This window comes from Anoplolepis gracilipes, chromosome 7 (genome assembly GCF_047496725.1).
Source record: "Anoplolepis gracilipes chromosome 7, ASM4749672v1, whole genome shotgun sequence".
NCBI classification, from domain to species: domain Eukaryota; kingdom Metazoa; phylum Arthropoda; class Insecta; order Hymenoptera; family Formicidae; genus Anoplolepis; species Anoplolepis gracilipes.
Genome location: NC_132976.1, coordinates 12901788 through 12916598, shown reverse-complemented (window position 1 = coordinate 12916598; position 14811 = coordinate 12901788). Strand labels below are relative to the sequence as shown.

Genomic DNA, 14811 nt, shown 5'->3' with positions numbered 1-14811 from the left:
ATAATCAATAATAATTTAATTTCAGGAAAATATGCTGGCGAGGCATCATAATGAAGCAAAATCCTTGCGCGCTGTTCAACAAATGCATTGGGAATGGAAATTGAAAGAAATGGGACTTTGTGAATCCAAAATAACTCCTCAAATAGAAGATGTTCATATTCCAGAAGTACATGTTCCAGACGATTTCAATTTGTTACTAGCTTAGTGTATAATATCCATACAACTTGAACTGATGTATTACATTTAATATAACATTTTTCATATCTTTGAAGCAATTTCGAAGATAATGGTTTTAATCTGTGATCTCTTTATCAATGTATGTAATAAACTGTAAACAAATCTCATAGCGACACAACAATATGCGAAAACATCATATTATAATGCCACAATATTGTAATTGAAACAAATTTCTTCAAAGAATGGAAATTATTAGATTGCACTATCGTTAAGATATATCTCTAAATTTTGATTTTAAACAAAAAAAGGACGAGCTAAAATTGGAATGATTAAAAATTTTATTAAATAGACCGCATAGAGCTTTACTATTTGTTTAACTTTTGACAATCAGTGAGATTAAATTACACTATGCCAAAAAATTTGAAGAATACTCTTTCATTTTATATAGTTCAAACATCTGAAATAAAATAACATCAGATCACTTGTATGAAAAAAATATTCATGTGCCTTGAATTTTTTATTAAATTAGGAGTAGTCGAAATATTGACAAATTTGTAGTGATTATACGTATTATCTTTGACGATGCGGCTTTGCTACATTCTTTTAAGAATTAGTTATGAAGACTGAAAGTCTGAGACTATACAAAAGCTTTAAACTATAAATAAACATTATTTTCACTTCACAATTAAAAGAGAGAGTTGTATTATAATTGTGATATTGATAATCAGCATAATGCGCGATGTGCGTAAATTTTTTTTTTAAGGAGCTAAAATAATTCGCTAATTGATAAACAACGTAGCTGGCTGCAGATTAAATAACCAGAATCTATTTTATTTATGTATTACAAATATTCAAGAGCCACATTTGTTTCCAAAATTCAGTTTTATACCACACTTCTATGTAAGAAATATAAAAAATTTCATAAGAAAATCTAAATTTTCTGAAGTAAAAGATGAAAATGAGAAAAATGTGTTATTAGATCTGTAATAAAGCGCAACTATCTAATAAGTATAGATCATTGGAAAATTTCCATAATATTATACTGATTACTTGATAAAAAGAGACAATTACACTATCTCTTGCACAGTGTATGTAGATGTAGTATTTGTGCAAGTACAAACCAATATACTGTACACATAGACATAATTGCTGTGGAAGCTAATGTTAAATAAGAACCAATAATCTTTTCACTGCGCTAATGTTACACAAAGCATTAATAATAATAATGATCACAGCCAAAGCACTCTATTAGAGATTCATTGTCAGTTTGAAAATACTTTTAAGTCTCTTGTAGCAAAAAACAGTGCAACAAGTCTAGGAAATGCTCACTTTTTATGAATATTTATATTTGCATATGTTCATTTATGCATATATGACTGCGTTCCGATATTCACTGCCAGTACTGAAAATTTATAATTTACGTCACGTACACTATAGATTTTCAGTACTGGCAGTGAATACCGGAACGCAGCCTATACGTATATATATATTATAGCTAAAAAATTGTTTTAATATTGATTTATAATGATAAATATTAACAGATGAATATAATAAAAATGAACAATATATATGTCAAACATATATATGTATAATCGATAAAATACAGGTCAGCCTACTAGGCGTGTTGCTTTCTCAGTTATTGTGTTATAATAAATAAACCTGCATGACGCGTGCGCCTTTGTATATGATATGATATAAAAAATATAAGTAAAATAATACAATTTAATTGTGTTTTCGAAAAAAGATTTGTTAATTTTTTTTTTTTGTTAGAAACATATGCAAAATATAAAGTTTCTCAGAAATCAAAAAGTTAATAAACTTTTTTGTAGATTTCTTAATATTAGTAATTTAACACAAATAACTAGTGTGTTAATAGGAATATAAATTTACAAAAAGTGGAGTCACTTCTGAGAAGCTTTTAAATATAATTATCTAGTAATCATATTAATAAGAAAATAATGTGTAGTGAAGTTAACAAACAACCAGTCTGCGAAATCTAATCATTTAGCTAAACGGTAAATTTTCACGAGCCGCTGAACCGATTGTTTGAACGACAAAAAGAATCACGTGATCAAAAATGACGAATTGATATCTTTATTTTTAGTCACGTGATCCTTTTTGTCGCTCAAATAATCAGTTTCAGCGGTTCGTGAAAAATTACCTAAATACAAATTCCAAACCTCGAAAAATGTACGATTTTTTTATTATTAAAATAAAATATTAATAAGTCAGATAGCAAAATGTGTTAGCAGCATATTGATAGTATAACAACATCCAATCCTGATTTTTACAGCAGATTAAGACTGCATCTGCAAATGCTTATTTTCTACAATAATTTCTATTTAATTTTTATAGCATATTATAACGTAGGTATTGTTCATTTTCTGATCTCATTTCTGCTGATATTATTTAAAACGGCAGGCCATACTTGGCTGCTGTCAGAGTTCTAGTAACATCCCTGCGGTAACGCAATCTGATAGCTTATAGATACGTCCTGAAAAAGTGCACAAGAAGACTGTCCAAAATTGCGATAGAGTTGCAGAACATCTGTTATTGAACGAGTACTTAGTGTATTATTGCAGCAGTCTGCTGTAAGAAGCTACTGTGAAATTTTATAAAACAGTAGCTTATTCTTACAGCAGACTGCTGCAATAGTACAGTAAGTACTCGTTCAATAACAGATGTTCTGCAATTTTGGACAGTTTTCTTGTGCACTTTTTCAGAACGTATCTAAGCTATCAGATTGTGTTACCAGAGATAATATGTAGTACCATTTGTGATACATATGCTTTTGACAGATTTGAATATTTGAGAACATAAAGTCTCAAAACTATTGTAAAATACTTTAATAATGTATTCTGGAGATAAAATAGAATAAAAAAGCTTAATACGAAAATATCGAGACCACTCAATAGTTTTTTTCATTATAAAAGTGATCAAAGTTGATATATTGTTTAGAACTCGCACGTTCATCTATAACAATGCTTACGTAGGTATATTCATGGTTGGAAAATAACATTACTTATAATGCCATTATCGTTACAGTTACTTTTGTTGTTACAAATTGTGATTCATTACATTTCGATAACAAGTACGATTTCGATAACGAATTTAACAGTTGATTTTATCGTTAGTTTTTTCGAATTTATTCATGTATTTTTCAAAGAAATATTGATAAAAAAAAATGTAATGCAGCATCACATGAAAAATACTGGAAGCTCTTTTTGGTATCTCTCTACTTTGTGAGAAACATTTAATTAGACAAATAAATAATTCGGTAATTAGTCAAGAGTTTGAGATATTATACTATGACAACTATAATGTATTGTGTTAAAATTTTAAAATTGCAAAAAAAAGACAATTTGACCAATTTACAAATCTATTGAGAGAAAATAACAATAAGAAATTTATTTTTATTTACATTAATAGCATCTGAAAATTGTTAAGAAAATTTGTTTACAACTTTTTAAAAGTCTTTTCTTATTCAAAATAATTTATTACAAAAATATTACACACTTTATATCAATAAATATAACTCAAAATTATCATTTATATTATCGTTACATTTTAATGTAAAAAGAATGTTTAAAAAATTTTAATGTTCAGGATAAATGTTTAATTTGATTTTGTATTAAAAGAATTGTATGTAAAATTTGTATTGTTTATACAAATATATTTATATAAAAAAAGTATAATTTATAATTGTAATTATATAAAAAAATAATGAAAATTGTTATAACAATTCGTTATTTTTTCAGTAACTGTTACAAGTTATTTTTTTATAATTGGCAACGAGTAACGGTAACGAGTATCTTTCATAAAATAATTTTCCCATCCTTGGATATATATTACATTATCAATTGATGTATTTTTGTTGTTTATTGATTATTAATAACAAATTTTAATATTAAATTCTTTATTTTTTATTTTTTTTTAATATGTTAACATGTCTATGACGTTAACAATTAGAGAACAGTTTATTACAATCAAATAATAATATCACAACAAATTCATGAAAAAGACAATTATTTATTATTCAGTTACTACTCCGATAGGCAAATTGTGGAAACATTGCACATGGCATCATGACTTGACAAAAATTTCTTAATTACACTACTTAATAATTGTAAGATAAATCGCCATAACACAATTATCAAAATAAAATTTTGTAAATAACAATTAATCAAAAATTGGCTTGTAAATATCACGTATTTTAAATTCTTAATGCATGGCAAATACTTTACTACAAACTTTCTTGTCAGATACACTTTTTTTTTTAAATATAATGAATGAAATATAATAAATGAAATGCAACAATATAAATAAGTCGGAATGTAGTCAAGACATCACGTTACCAAATTATCCTCAATCTCAAATGTTCTGAAAAGTTGGATTCACAAACATTTTGAATTTTTATTGAATTTTTATTTGGCTATATGTACTTAATGTGTAATATTTTATGGTGCAATATTTTTATAATTTTAGAAATAATTGTGTATTTTTGTAGTGTATATGTATGGATAAATTTGATTCCTCCACGTTTTGAAACATAATATAACTGAAATATTTTTCTCAATTATTGAACAATTTCTTTCTAAATTTAATTTTGCAAATATACTAAGATTCGCTGTATCGTTATAATTTTGCCGAAATACTATTTAAAAATTAATTGTGCAAATATCAATATTTTTTAAAAGATCAATAGTTTTACATATTTTGGAATTACTCTAAATTTCTCTCAAATCCATCTTCAATTCCATAAAATATTTTTCCAGTTATTGGTTGACAAATTTCAAGTATCGCCTGCATCTCAGAAGATTTGGAGTATAATGTGTAATATGTTACGTTGTTACATCTCATAGTAAACAATCCGTAATTAATAAATAATAAAATAAATTATAGAAGTAATATTAAATTTAATTTATAAAATTTTTAAAGTTTACATGAGAATCAAACTTTTATTTTATGCTTTAAATTGGCAATAAACGGATAATTTCTCTGTAAATTGCAAACAATCAGTTTTATATTCTAAATTATTTATTATCTTAGAGTACGTGCACTTTGCAAGCTCTATATCCATTTCTAACAAAATTTTGAATACAAAAATTTGAATACAATCGTCAAATCATGGCAGTAACCAAAAAAACCTTGTTTTGTTTTGGTTCCAATATCAGGTCCATCTTCAGCAAATTAAATCCAAAATGTACGATTTTATACTATTTTATATTACTTTATACTACTTCATAGTACAGCATTTTAAATTTTAAAATTGTTCACTAAATTTACAAACCAAATACAGTGTTCTGGCTTATTCTTTTTTCTTTAATTTGTTACTTCAGAGAAAATCATTTTTTATTTTATTAGAAAGAACAATGTTATATATATAAATACAAATTATATTATATATATTTATAGAAGCTTTAGCTTCAAAAGTTATAATAAAAATATTTATAAAAAATTATGGAGAGGAAATATACATATATATTATCAATACTTTTAGAAGATATTTCATTATTACTGTGTTGAGATATATGGATAATTTAATAATTATCTGACACATTATAGGAAATGTAAATATGCCAGTGCAAAACATACTCAATTCAAATTATTCAAAATGTGTATGTATGTGTGTATGTGTGAATAGGTTTGTGGAAGACAAATTGTTTAGCCTCCTAGATCAGATCATATGACACTAGACAATCACTTGCAGAATATTAAAAACAAAAATATGCAGAATGTGAATTAATACACATCATCCATTAATAAGCTCATTCTTTTTTTTCAATTTTTTTCTTACTTCTCTCTTCTTTCTTATAACACATATTTTGGTACAACTTAACAATTAAAATCTAGAAACATCTATACTATACATACTACATACTAGTATTTAATATATATTTAAATAATACATACTATATTTAAATAATATAGTTACAATGCAAATAAAATTAAAAATAATCACTTGATTTAGTTTGCTAGTGCTGATGAATTAGCAAATATTTTGCATTATAACCATTCTCTTTCTCTTTCTCGGATATTCTCTATTTTTCAGTGTACAATTTCAATATATCGCAATGTAAATATTTTTTAATTAACAGGTTGTAAGAATATTTAGTTACATATAAATTTTTCATAGAAAAAATAGGAATAAATGAAGTATATCTTCAATTGTCATTTAATTATTTTTTATTTATATGATCTTTATACTCAGTATCCATTGTAACTGCTTGATTAAGGGACTGCTTAATCTTCTTACTGCTTAATTTAAAATCTATTGGCTTATCATATCCCATTATTCGTATATAGTGATTTGAATCATGAAAAAATTTTTGTTCTAAAAATAAAGGAATACCTTTTATAATACAACTTGTAAACATGCCAGTTACATCTGGTACTACTACATCATCTGGTGTAAATACAAGCTGAAACATAATTTATATTATTATCCAACAGATATTATCGATTATATCTCATATTTTATAAATACCTCTTTTGTCTTTAGAAATAGACTATAAGTGTTTGCAATATATTTATCTTCTTTTGCATCATAATACAAGTGTGTTACATATTTTTTAGTTACTATATGTATGAATAAAGGAGTAGTTATAGTCAAAAAACCCATAAATGCAAATATTCCTAAAACAGCTCCTGTATTACCACTTTCTATAGCTTTAGAATAAAGAAATGGCTGACTCAATAAACCACCAGTGGATGTCAATAATGAAAAAATTTTAAGAGCTTTAACTTGTCTTGTTAAAGTTCCATGATAAATTTCCGTTTTTCCCATAAAAGTTTCATTCTTTGTTGAGAAAGATTTCACATTATAAACTGCAGAAAACTTCTATAAAATTATAAATTTGAATTAATATAAGGAAATCGTTATCATTGTAGTAACTAGTTTATTTTTAAAATCTGATAAAAAAACTTTAAAAATATTTAATCTTAAATAATTAAATATATATATTTAAAAATTTACTAATTTCTAACCTCAATGGTGGAACCATTATACATAATATAGATTAAAGCGCGTCTCAAATTGCTAAAATTCTCAAAGAAAAGTTTTTTTCGAACACAAACATTTAAAATTATTGCCATATTAGAAAAAAAAAATATATATATATATATATAAGAACGATTATTTATATAAATAATATTTTATAACTTTTGTATATATGTATATCATATCTATCGGTAAATTCCATTTATATTCGATAGAATCAACCATAGACATAGTATAACTAGTAGGGGCACTCTTTGTCGGCACTTTGATCTTTTTGTCTTTGATCACGTGGAATTTCGCCATGTTTTTGGACTAATATTCAGTGGCGTATCAATCGTTCAAAGAATCTGCGTTACATTTATGCCGTGAAAGAAATGTATAAAAATTTTATAAATTTTAAAAAATTAAGAAAAAGTTACAAAATTATGTAAAAAATAAAAGAAATAAAAATAATTTATAGTTTTATATTCACAAATATATAATATTGTTACCTCTGTGATGCACTCTTACAGATTTCACACTACCACATATACAATAATTGCCTGATTGGTTCCTCCCAAAAACATGGCGGATGCGCAGAACGGATCGACGCAAACCCCGAAAAAGCTCGGAGTGCCCTTACTAGTTATACTATGCCATAGACCATATACTACCTATTACCTTTGACTCTACTGCAGACGAAATATAAATATGTCGCCATATTAGGTACCGCACCAATCAAAAAGATGGACGCAGTTGGCGTTTTTCTATTATTTAGGACTCTACTGAGTCTTAGGCCGGTATTCATAGTCCGTTCTTATATTTAAGATCATCTTAAGATCTCGTTCAATCAATAAAATAATGCTATGCGGTTACTTCATTGGTTAAACGGGATCTTAAGACGACCTTAAATATAAGATCGAGCTATGAATACCGGTCTTTGAATTCTAGAAGGAAAAACATAGGTCGGTATTCATAGTCCGTTCTTATATTCAAGCTCGTCTTAAGTAAGTCTTAAAATTCTATTCGGCTATCTGATTGGCTGAACGTAGTCTTAAGTCGACTAAAAACATGTCTTAAGATGATCTTATATATAAGAACAGACTATAAATATACCGGCCATAGGCCCAGGTGTAGTATATCTTTTTCTCTAAACCGGACGCGCGCTTCACTATCGCGATGATACTCAGTTCATTCTTATATGTCGATGATTACGACGATCTTATTCTTTTTTAACCTTTTTGATATTACATATACATGCATCATACATAGTGTTACATATATTATGCATTACTGCACTTGCGTCACATAGTAGCCAATCAAAAATAGGCATGGTTTACCTCATCGCCCTCCCCTCATGGTGTTACACCGCTAGAGCTTGTGCTCTGTTTCCTTATTTCTTAGTCCGTGGTCCGTCAACTCCAAAGAGTAAAAAGAAACAGGAAGGAATGTATCGGTGGTGGGGGCTAGTCAAATCGCTGACGGAAGCCGCCATCTTGAGTGTCCACTTTTTTTACGCTTATTAGCATCATCTGCTGCTGTTGTCAGAGAGACACGCATGCGCGTATTATTTTACACAATTATTAATTCTAAAAAAAATAGTGAAATAAAATTATGGTGCATTGTTAGGCCTGTGGCATAACAACAGCGCGAAATTATGGGATAACATTTCATCGGTTAATAATTGTTATCAATATAATAACAAGAATTTAATGTTTTATTTAGATATACTATTTAAAGGACAGTAAACAATGTGTTAAAATTTCAATATTATTAATATATATTATTTTATTTGTTGCATATTAAAATTATATATTTCAATTTAATCTTATTGAGTTGATTTTATTAAAAATATTAAGTATATTCCATATTTATATTTAAAATTTTGTTCTTCCAGCATCTCCGAAAAGCCATTCAATTTTGGCGCCCATAAGCAGCCATTTTGAGTGTCCACTTTTATGCTGGTATATATAGGCATTTCCGTCCGTTTAGCTCGAGCCATATGCTCCCTTCTGTTCCTTTTTACTCTTTGGTCGACTCCATAGTCTAGCGTCTAGCAATATCTAGAAGTCTGTGACTCCATCCTCCATCCTATCTTATGGATAGGATTTTCGAACGCACCCAGTACTATTAACCCGGTGCAAATCTAATTACGAAAAAAAAAATATATTAAAAGGATTTTAAAGACTTTCTTGACAGCCCCGCACACACTAGTTCTCACAGAAAAACGAGCACATAAATGCATTCCTCTTGATAATCGGGAAGGCCTAGCCAAAAAGGTGGGTCGCTTGCGAAAACTGTTTCGTGAATTGTCGTCATTGCAATTGTTGCGATCGTTATATTTTTATACTGCTTGTGACATTGTTTGTTAAAATAGCGTTCAGCGAGAGAAAAGCTTTCGAAGAATTTTTATTTCCTCGCAAAGAATGACCAAATTATACACAAATCCACAAAAGCTTTCTTTACAAACGAAATGCCAGGGATACATTTAAGGCAACGCGTTATATTTTAGTTTTTTTTATGAACATTAAAACATGATATCGTCGTATATTGCCATATGTGAATAATTACTGCCTTTTATAACATTTTAAACATTATTATCCAATCATTTCTTACGATTCCTTAGTAAATTTTCACAATCATTTTACCGTAGTTAAAAGATGATTCTGTCAATGTCCAGTATTTATTTTTCCAGTATAATATTTTAAAGTATTAGCATAATAATTAGAGTGATGTTTAATGTTTAATTATAAAAAAAAGTTTACAAGTTTCATAATGGATTAATGTGCAAAATATTTTCCATACAGATGTCAAGTGAAAATGACAGTGAAATGGATTGTTCGGATTCTGACTGTGGTGATCCAGGCTATGAAGACTATTACAATATTCAACCATGGGGTGGCGAAGTAGATAATGATGTGGATCCTGAACAAAATAAAAGAGATCCAGAGTACGCAGTGTATGACTGTTTACGAGTCGAAGAAGTAGAGCGACTCTTGAACGAGAGTGTAGAAGTGTTAAGTAATAGCCTTCATATAACGCCATCCCTAGCCAAAGTATTGTTACATGCACACAATTGGGCGTTACAAGATATTGTCACAAAGTACCGTAGCAATGCTTCCAGTTTATTGATTAATTCAAAGATTAAACCTACTCCGGAACAAGTGCCAGGATCAAAAAGTCAGAAAGGTGGTGTGTGTTCAGTTTGTGTTATGGTTTTTCCTGCAGATAGGTTTTCTACACTTACATGTGGACACTCATTTTGCAAAGACTGTTGGTGTATGCATTTTGAAGTACAAATAACTCAAGGTATATCTACCAGTAAGTAATATCACTTTAATGTTACTTACATTACGCTTTTAATTTTTATTAAGGTCTATTAATTTTCTTCTCTCGTATAGGTATAAGTTGCATGGCACAAGATTGTGATGTTCTAGCTCCAGAAGACTTTGTTCTTTCTCTACTTGCTAAGCCTAACATGAGAGAAAGATATCAACAGTTTGCCTTTTGTGATTATGTCAAATCTCATCCACAATTACGATTTTGTCCTGGTCCAAATTGCCAAATAGTTCTGCGTTCAAAAGAACAACGAGCAAAAAGAGTCATGTGTTCATCATGTAAAACTGTATTCTGGTAAACAGATTGCTGATATATTATACCAAGTAATCGCTTATCATGTCAAGCAATAAAAACAACATAATTTTAGCTTCCGATGTGGTATGGATTACCATGCACCTACCGATTGCAGTACAATTAAAAAGTGGTTGACAAAATGTGCGGATGATTCCGAGACAGCTAATTACATTAGTGCTCATACCAAAGATGTAAGTATACAAACACACAAATGGTTTACAGTGTTATAGAGAATATTTAATTGTAAAATTAATATATTTTTCAGTGTCCAAAATGTCATATTTGTATAGAGAAGAATGGTGGCTGCAATCACATGCAATGTTACAACTGTAAACATGATTTTTGCTGGATGTGCCTTGGAGATTGGAAAGCACATGGTAGCGAATATTACGAGTGTTCACGTTACAAAGAAAACCCAAACATCGCACATGAGAGTGTTCACGCGCAAGCGAGGGAAGCTCTCAAGAAATATCTTCACTACTATGAGCGAGTAAATTTAAAAACGAACTTTTTCTCTTTTTTTTTCTTTTTTTTTTTTTTTTTTTTTTTTTTATCTTGATAAGGTGAGAAAAAAGTATGAAAACGCTGAAAAATCTCGAAAATAAGTTTTACAGAAAAAGAATCTAAGGCAAGATCGAGGAAGAATTCGGCCATCTGAGGCAGGATCTACTTATTTTTTTCATTTATTTCATATTTTATATTAAAAAGCAATGTAACAAACTTAAATATATTTCAACAAATTCTTAACCAAAAGAAGTTTTATCATAGTGTTTTGGAAAGCTCTCGAGGTAAGCGATAAGAATATGTAATTAAAAATAAGGCATTCCATTTAAGAAATTGAAGGTAACCTTCACGTAATCTTCAAGCGACTATTTAAGGTCAAATCAATGACACCATCTTATGTCCCTCTTGAAACCATACATCTTTTGTCTGAAACATTTGTCTGTAAAACTTATTTTTTGAGATTTTTCAGGATTTCTATACTTTTTCCTCACCCTGTATTTTTCATAAGTATATTATATACTATATTCTATGTTTGATCAAGTGGGAGAATCATAGCAAGTCATTGAAGTTGGAGGAACAAACATTAGAAGGTATTAAGATGAGGATCAACAATAAAGTGATGAATGCAAGTGGCACATGGATAGACTGGCAACACCTGTTTGAGGCGGCATCACTCTTAGCGCGTTGCCGTTACACCTTGCAATATACATATCCATACGCTTATTACATGGAATCCAGTCCACGGAAAGAATTGGTAAGAGCTGGCAAAAATGTTACAAAAGGTCTTCTTTATTGCTAAACTGGCTACACTAATTCTGAAGGTATCTTTTTCTTTTCAATGTGAAGGAAAAAAGATACTCTCAGAACTAGTGCAGCTAATTCAGCACTAAAGAACACATCTAAAATATGATAAAACGTGTAATAAAAATTGAGCATTGCATTTTATCCTACTAACAGTTCGAGTATCAACAAGCTCAATTAGAGGCAGAAATAGAAAATCTCTCGTGGAAAATTGAACGAGCGGAAACGACAGATCGGGGAGATCTAGAGAATCAAATGGATATTGCGGAAAAACGTCGCGTTACTTTACTGAAGGATTTCCTCGAGGTGTAATTATTTGAATACACTCTGTTTTCAGTCTCAATCTAATAGAATATAACGAAATTAGATCACAATGGTGATCTTTTCTATTTCAATTGCTATCTATCTATCATCCAATTGCAAGGTGCAAAACATACGCGAGCGCCTGCATATGCACACTTTATATTACAGACCCTATATTACAGCCTATATGCGCACAGTGCCACAAAATTTAAAATTGTGTAGAATTGTTAATTAATATAAAAGTATTTCTATAATGTAAAGAAATTTCCGTTACATCACACATAAATAAATAATAATCATAATTAATAACGATTATATGGAAACGAGATTATTTTTATTTTACAGTAAAACAATGTGAAGTGTAACTATAATAATAACTATAAAGATAGGATTTTTCTTCTTAGATTATCAACAGGAAATAATGTCACGTGCTCTACATCATAATTTAAATAGGAGAATTAAGAAAATTTAAGAATTAAAAAAAATAACATTATATGTATATTAGCATTGATTTATCATGTCCAAAAATTTTTTTTAGGTTTAACCAAAATAATCATTTGTAATTAAGGTTACATGGCAACAAATATTACATTTACATTCTGATAAAATTATTTTACATGGATAAAATCAGTTGGGAAAACATTAATCATATTGATATATTTATCGCTATTTCGATGTTAAATGTATATCTTTTTTTTACAATTAGGATAAAAGTATTTTCGACATCACGATATTTTTCTTCTTTTTTGTTATTTTTTTCTTTTTTATTCTATATTTAACATTAATTTGATAAAAGCTTTGTTTAGAAGTATTGATCAATGGGAAAATCGTATGTCTTCACTGTTGTTTGTCTTTTTCCAAATCTTATTCAAAGTATGTTAATGTTTAAGATATATTTATGTGCCCATTGATTAAAAAAGAAATGCCTAATTTAAGTACTCTGGTGCCAAGAAATGACATGGTACCAACTTGCTATGTACATACTAAAAAAAGTAAATGTGTACGAAAAGAGAAATAAAAACGAATACATGTTTTTTATTAAACTAGATTTTAAGGAGTACAACGATCAAAGATATCTGTGACACATCTAGCCGTAATTAAACTTACATTTTTTAAACTATTTAAAAAAAGGAAAACAGATTTATTGTACTATTGTAACTTTTGCCCTACTATAAATGCAAAGAATTAAGTATAATTATCCAAAAGTCGGAATACTAAATTTCTGCAAAATATACTATAAAATAACTATAATATTTGTCATAGTAAGAGAAATAGAAACTTTTTAAAGAAATTAAATTGCATGCAACTAAGAAAGTTGCTGCACGAAGTATAATAATGTAATGCTGAGACTATATGGTACCGTACGGGAATCAGAAGACAATTGAAATGAGAAAGCGACGTGTCTCTTTCAAATACATTTGTCTCTCTTTACATGTATAACTTCTCAAATGTGCAATGGGAAGTAATCACAATTGTATAAGGATATTAAAGTATTTGTAAATTAATATTAATAATAATAATAATAATCATATAAACAAAATTTATTTGAATCCATAATTTTAAATTTCATTTATTGTTTATTACCTACTTTCTTTTATTGAATTAATATTGAATTATGACATTAAAAACGAGGAATCATATGAGTTTTTTCTTTTTCAAGATACGTCGAAATGAGTTTTTTGAATGTTATCACTTATATTTGATAATATAATTTAATAAAATATATCGAAACCCACTTTTTCTCTAATTCTGCATTAACAAATGTTTGTATTCTATATTTTCAACAAAATAGATCTTATGATGATTGACAAATTTACAGTTATTAATTAATTTGGGAAGAGTTTTCGGTTTTTAGTATTTTACTGTTTCGTATTATCAAATACGAGTAAAAATTAAATTTAAAAAATTTATTTTGACATATCTTGCAAAAAAAACTCATGATGCAGCACAAATTTAATTGCGCATTAAAATGTGGCTGTACATGTATGTATATGTACATACGCGGGCATGAATGTGCGTGAATCCTATTAAATAAAAAATATATATTAAGTGTAAATAATATTTACATTTAACTTGCCCCTTGTAAAAAAAAGAAACTAAACTAGTCACTTTGTGTAATTTTTTTGTGATGAATACGATTCTAGTACTTTTAAATTATTTCATCACATCACAATTTTGAGAAATTTTCTTAAAAAGTTGCAAAAGGCTATTTTAATATGTTTTATTGTTACATTTATAATATGTAACATCTCTGATAATAATGAAATCATACTGAAATAGTACTGAATCATATACTGAAATCTTAATCAATTTTTAATGGAATTTCATTAAAATTTCAATAAAAATTGACAAAATTCATTAAAAATTGATTTTGTTCAACAAAATTGTATTCATTAAATTAATTTCGTGAAAGT

At 28.1% G+C, this 14811-nt stretch overlaps 3 protein-coding genes across 12 annotated transcripts in view; 2 read left to right on the top strand and 1 right to left on the bottom strand.

Moving 5' to 3' along the window:
- LOC140667398 (uncharacterized) overlaps positions 1–2418 on the top strand; it is a 52438-nt gene extending 50020 nt beyond the window's left edge. For all 9 annotated transcript variants that reach the window (XM_072895294.1, XM_072895295.1, XM_072895292.1 and 6 more), the window contains one exon: positions 26–2418. In XM_072895294.1, the coding sequence (XP_072751395.1) occupies positions 26–205 (180 nt within the window). In that variant the 3' untranslated portion in view covers positions 206–2418. The remainder of the gene's footprint in view (positions 1–25) is intronic.
- A 3927-nt stretch (positions 2419–6345) lies between these two features.
- On the bottom strand, positions 6346–7380 carry LOC140668012 (transmembrane protein 70 homolog, mitochondrial). The gene is made up of 3 exons (XM_072896524.1): positions 7165–7380; positions 6665–7018; positions 6346–6599 (listed from the first exon to the last, which is right to left on the bottom strand). The coding sequence occupies exons 1-3, from the start codon at positions 7270–7272 to the stop codon at positions 6357–6359; spliced, it is 705 nt and encodes a 234-aa protein (XP_072752625.1). The 5' UTR covers positions 7273–7380; the 3' UTR covers positions 6346–6356.
- A 1801-nt stretch (positions 7381–9181) lies between these two features.
- Positions 9182–13910, top strand: Ari-2 (E3 ubiquitin-protein ligase ari-2). Of its 2 annotated transcripts, none has more exons than XM_072896243.1 (7): positions 9182–9435; positions 9964–10465; positions 10558–10789; positions 10863–10980; positions 11055–11279; positions 11835–12047; positions 12251–13910. In XM_072896243.1, the coding sequence occupies exons 2-7, from the start codon at positions 9964–9966 to the stop codon at positions 12404–12406; spliced, it is 1446 nt and encodes a 481-aa protein (XP_072752344.1). In that variant the 5' UTR covers positions 9182–9435; the 3' UTR covers positions 12407–13910. The 2 variants fall into 2 exon arrangements, with proteins under 2 accessions (XP_072752344.1, XP_072752343.1); XM_072896242.1 differs by having other exon boundaries at positions 9183–9435; positions 9964–10477; positions 12251–13909.
- The last annotated feature ends 901 nt before the right edge of the window (positions 13911–14811 follow it).